This window comes from Myotis brandtii, unplaced genomic scaffold (assembly GCF_000412655.1).
Source record: "Myotis brandtii unplaced genomic scaffold, ASM41265v1 scaffold53, whole genome shotgun sequence".
Lineage (NCBI taxonomy): Eukaryota > Metazoa > Chordata > Mammalia > Chiroptera > Vespertilionidae > Myotis > Myotis brandtii.
In genome coordinates this window covers 1,961,012-1,966,945 of record NW_005369942.1, presented here as the reverse complement: position 1 = coordinate 1,966,945, position 5,934 = coordinate 1,961,012, and the positions used below count along the sequence as shown (strand labels likewise).

The 5,934-nt window shown below is 38.9% G+C and overlaps 1 protein-coding gene across 7 annotated transcripts in view; it reads right to left on the bottom strand.

The window, feature by feature from the left end:
• Window positions 1–5,934, bottom strand: part of SLC7A11 (solute carrier family 7 (anionic amino acid transporter light chain, xc- system), member 11) — a 215,664-nt gene that overhangs the window by 194,222 nt on the left and 15,508 nt on the right. For all 7 annotated transcript variants that reach the window (XM_014548973.1, XM_014548974.1, XM_014548975.1 and 4 more), the window contains exon 4: window positions 3,153–3,278. In XM_014548973.1, the coding sequence (XP_014404459.1) occupies window positions 3,153–3,278 (126 nt within the window). The remainder of the gene's footprint in view (window positions 1–3,152; window positions 3,279–5,934) is intronic.

Below are 5,934 nucleotides of genomic sequence, written 5' to 3'. Positions count from 1 at the left end.
TTTTATTGGAGTGAAGCCAGGCCCACTAGTGTTATGGTTGACACTGCCAGTCTATGGTTGATGTCACCCTAAAACAGCAGGGTAGGGTTGTTGTGACAGAGCCCATATGGCACACAAAATTAAAAAGATTTAGTATCGGCCCTGTGCAGAAAGTCCACTGATGTTCTAGAGAATGGCATCGGTTCCTTCTAGAAACACTGAAATTATACCGAACTTTAAAATAGATACATTTTAACAAATTTTGCATCAACATGTGGATTGAACACTTTTATTGATCACATTTTCTCTACTTTGTGAATCATAATGGGCCCTTTTCTTGTATGTCTTTTGGATAGTAACCAAAAAACAAGAATTCAGATTTAGTCAGCCAATATCTGAAGTGAAGCATAAAAAAAGTCTCTGTCCCAAAGCAAATAGCAAATGAGATTATCCTAATAGGAAGTGTGACAGTTTCAAAATTGGTCTTCACGTAAGTAAATTAAAGGAGGTGGCTGATACATGAGACCCTCTCTCTTCAGTCCTATTTCAGTTGCTGCCTGGATTGCCCAGCAACAACAGATATATCAACATCATATGTGTGAGTTTTGAGACCAACAGTGGAGAATGTTGAATTATACACTAAATGATTTTTCTCTCTAAGCATCCAATTCCCGAATGCAGCTCATTTTTTAAAATGATACAGTGAATTCAGAAATGCCTGTTTTACTAAAACATCTCTTCCGCATAAGTGGGGACTATAAATGCTGGAACTCTGATAAAAACATCTGTTGTATCTTCTTTTTATCATGATCTGTGGTCTCCTTGGCCTAAGGATTTTTAATAGCACTGAATAATCAGTAGGAGAAACCAAATTCAATAAAGATCAGGTCCCAAGCACAGCTCCTGAAAAGTGCCTTCTGAGAGTATTACAGAAGAGAGGCCTTGCTGAACTCCAGGGATATTGCTACTGCATCACAGAGGTCTAGGGGAGATGAAAGTCATGATCTTCAGAGGAAAGCTTAACACATCCTCATAAGTAAACAGAGACCACAGAACTATTTTCAGGATCTGATTAGAGTAGACATAAATGCACAATCTATATTAGTAAAACAAAACAACAAACACCCTTTTTCCTCTCTGGAGTTTCAAATCCATGTGGAAAATATATGATCTAGTTAGAGAAAAAGAAACTCACCATTTCATAGTACTGGAGTAAATATACCCACTAAGAATGCTCTCCAAAATGTTAAAATTTACTTTGAATGTGGTAATACTCTTGGGGCATTTCTCAGATTAGATATATGAGGAAGCCAGGTCACATTAAACACGGATATCCTAAGATTTTATCCTAAGGATCGTTCTAGTGTAAAGTGCTGAGAAAGATCCCAAAGGTATCTCATGACTTCTCCTCTCAAGGAATCTACAACACAGTAGTATTTGGGCAACCTCCTCTCATCTCACACACACATTTAAGTAAGTGGTAAAAACTGACTACAGTCATACATTACACCAAAAGGGATAAAGGGCGGGGGCGGGGGGGGGCGATTTTGGTTTTCAAGGATGATATGTCACCTTTTGGAACGTAAGCTAGAACCAAAGTAGGGTCAATGACCCAGAGTTTCCACACTTTCCAAAAATGGAAGAAGCGCCTTACAGAAGACTAAGGAGTTAGCCCAGAAAAGGAAAGCACTAACAAAACATCATTTTCCCTACAGTTCTCACGGATCGATAAAACCTGAGCAGGCTAGCTCTGTGGAGACCAACGTGAATAAGGAGAGCCAGCTCTTGTCTTCTCTTTACTGTGTTTATTTTGAGTAGACCAAGGTTGCTGGATTGGATGCAAACATTTAGCCAGGAGGACTCTAAGAATTCCCACTGGGCTCATTAACTGGACAACAGCAAATCCCTTTCCCTGACCTTTTGCCGTTTGTTATTGTTTAATGCAGCGGTTCTCAACCTGTGGGTCGCGACCCCTTTGGGGGTCGAACAACCCTTTCACAGGGGTCACCTAAGACCATCGGAAAACACATATATAATTACATATTGTTTTTGTGATTAATCACTATGCTTTAATTATGTTCAATATGTAACAATGAAAATACATCCTGCATATCAGATATTTACATTACGATTCATAACAGTAGCAAAATTACAGTTATGAAGTAGCAACGAAAATAATTTTATGGTTGGGGGTCACCACAACATGAGGAACTGTATTAAAGGGTCATGGCATTAGGAAGGTTGAGAACCACTGGTTTAATGCCTCTACCATTTTGCTGAATTTTGGCATATCCTTTGCCTTGTGTAATTCTTCTGCAACTTCATTAAACTTCCCAATAAATTCCTTGGAACTGACAATGTCCATGTAAACATTAAATACTTTACATGCTCAAGTTATAGGTCATTCCCATACAATTCCACCTCACTTTCCTATTTACTTCTTACTATCATGCCCATTGCTAATTAAATAACTCACCTGGGCCTGCTTCTCCAACAACTTCCCCTGAACCCAAGCTATAGCATGTGCCTCCTTCCCTAAAACAACTGAAACTCAAAATGACATCACCCCCTCAACCACCTCAGGTTTCTTACTAAACAGTCAGAACTCTGTAAGGCAAGTATTCCCAGAAAATGGTGTTACATTTCTGTTGAAATGCAGAGTAATGTAACAATGATAATTGAGTACTCACCACTATTTTTGTCAGATAATATTTAGATTTTAGGAATGCTACTCCCTTATCTGTCTCCCTGCCAAAATTCTATTCTTAAGGTAAAGGGAATAGTAACCATAAAGAAAAAGAATTATTGATCATCTTTTATTATGTTCCAGATATCTTTAATCTTCATTACTGTCCCTGAACTAGTTTAAAGTTTAACCGCAGATTTTTTTTTCCACTTTGAGTTTTCACTTCAAACAGTTTACACCGAGAGAGAATTCACTGATGCCTTATTTTGTTGCTTGGCCCAGTCTTAATGCTCTTGTTGCCATTTAGCTCTAAATACCAACTCATCCTCCGGGTAGCAGGCTTTCATATCAATTAGATGACAGTATAGATTCCAAGATCCACAAGCAGAGACTAATTAAGGGATTCTGCTAGTACAAGCGAAAGTTAGTGTTGGAGAGACCAAAAGCAGATACGTACTTTAAAAAGCATTTATTTTTCAGTCCATACCTTTAATTAGCTGCATAACTCCAGGGACTATAATTATCAGAATTGCTATGAGCTTGCAAAAGGTTAGAAAAATCTGGATCCGGGCACTCCAGCTGACACTCATGCTATTTAGGACCATCACTGCAGCTGCAAACAAACAAACGACAAACAAAAAACAGACGAAGTTACAAAAGGAGAATCCTTATTGGCATGAAGACATCGTAGGTCCTGATGACTCTAAGGCAGTGGTCGGCAAACTCATTAGTCAACAGAGCCAAATATCAACAGTACAACGATTGAAATTTCTTTTGAGAGCCAAATTTTTTAAACTTAAACTATATAGGTAGGTACATTGTTATTAACCCTTTAATACAGTTCCTCATGTTGTGGTGACCCCCAACCATAAAATTATTTTCGTTGCTACTTCATAACTGTAATGTTGCTACTGTTGTGAATCATAATGTAAATATCTGATATGCAGGATGGTCTTAGGCGACCCCTGTGAAAGGGTCGTTCGACCGCCAAAGGGGTCGCGACCCACAGGTTGAGAACCGCTGCTCTAAGGGCCATCCAGGGAACCAGAGGTGTTGGCATGACCTGGAAGCATTGTGGAAATGCAGAAACTCGGGCATGGCCCAGACCCAAGAAATACAAATCTGCATTTCAACAAGATCTCTAGGTGATTTTTATACACATTAAAGTTTGCGAAGCTTTTAGATAAAACCTCTGAACAGTGAGAAGTCATTTCTTGTTCTTTTTTTTTTTAATATAAGAGTGAATAGATAGTATAGTGCCTTAATGATTATATAAAAATATCTCCTAAGCAAATCCTGAAGTCATTGCAGCGCGCAGATTGCTGAATGTGACTCTTCAGCTTGCTAAGGCAGCAACTATCTCCTCCCTCAGTAATTGTGTGCATATCCACCTCTCAGTGCGAATCACACTCAAGAAGAAGTAAGATGTTAAGCACGTGGCTGGGACCTTATTCTTCACTCACAGGACTAGCCTTGGCCAGCAGTCTTGCTGTTCCTCTCCACTGTCCAATTGGCACGGCCAAGAGTGGCTCCCAACCTACCCAAAACAAAGCGTCTCCCAAGACATGTTTTGGGACTTGGACAAAAACCATTGTAAGTGATGAGTCCAAAAGAGCACCCAGGCTAGGATGAACCCTGGGTCCGAAGCCAGCAGCATGTCCCTTTCTTAAGGAGGCTGCCTGTGGCTTCCCAGCAGCACACGACCAGCCACGCCCCCCACCCTGTGTGGACCATGAGAGCCTGGAGGAGAAAACAAGCCATATCCATCTCTGCGTTGCTAGCATCCAGCTTCACGCCTGCCCCAGGAAGATCATCAGCTCCATTTTGTTGAATGAGTGAATGAGCTGGATACTCAGTTTAAAAAACAAACAAAACCAAAAACCACTACCGTGGGCCAAAAAGACATGACATGAATGGTGATAGATGCTGCCTCCTATACTCTGCAGGAATGACAGGGGTCATTCTAGGGCCAGGCAGTGGATTTCAATGCTATGCGTCTTTACAAAACCTTATGCTTAGTGTTAACCACCTCTTCCCACCCAAAAGCAACTCCACAGTTGCAGTTATTATCTATAAGCTTTATTTTTTAAAATGTATGTTCCTCCCAAACAAATAACAAAAAATGTATAAAGATATTTCTCCACAGATAAAACAAAACACAGAATTCTTATTCAAATTGCAACAGGAAACTTTCCTTATGTGCAGCAATGAGTTACCTTTTCATCTTCCACCGCTTGACATAATCACTGACTCATTTCAGAATTTAAGAATCAGTACAAATGTTATCAACATAATAGCCTAAACCCCTAAAAGAAGGTTGATTAACGGACATTTCTTAATGGTTTGCTATGCAGGCATTTAAAATCATGATATAGTCAGATATTTATTATATGAAAGGGTGTTCATGATATAATACTGACCAATAAAGCAAGTGACAGAGATGGATAGACAGATATAAACACACAAAGGCAGAAAGGAAATGAAAAAAATCTAAAAAATCATGTATCAAACCATTAACAGAAGGTATCTATAGATGTTAGAACACTAAATAATTTTCAATTTTTATTTATTTTTCTGCATTATTTCAATAAATTTATAATGAACATGCAGCATTTTTAAGCAATAAATAAAGCAATTCTTATTTTTGAAAAAAATTCAAAGATGGAAAAACTAAGGGCTCTGTAGATCCCCCACATAGTGAGCTTGGAGTTTCCTAGTGAAGAAAGGCTTAAAGGAAGGATGATCAGAAAGGCTGGGCCCGGAATAAGCTACATGGGAGGTTAAGAGAAAGTTTTTACCTATGTTTGAAGCTTAAAACTTGAAGAAACAGACACAGCATTAATGGCACAGTGCATTATTTTATCAGAGAAAGGATAAAAAATAAAATTATTTCTCTCTCCAATATAAAGTACTTATATATCAAAAATAATACAATGCAACTCTGCCCTCATCTTTGTCACCCAGTGATTTCTTCTCCTGTTTCTATGCAAATGACTCTGTGATAAATGAATCATCATACGAAGGGGATTATTTTTTCAGTTAAGGAGATTCAGCATTGGCCTAAAAGAAAATGGAACTTATGTTCCCACCACCAAAAAAAGAGCACTGTTTTCTTTTAAACAGAGCTCCTAAAACCCCAAACACTATTTCTGGAAGTACTCCACAGTAGACGAGAACTGTTGCATAGAGAGGAAGAGAGAAATAGGAGGAGAAAGGAAAAAAAAAGGAAGGAAAGGGGAAGGGTGGGAGGGAGGAAGGGAGGGAAGGAG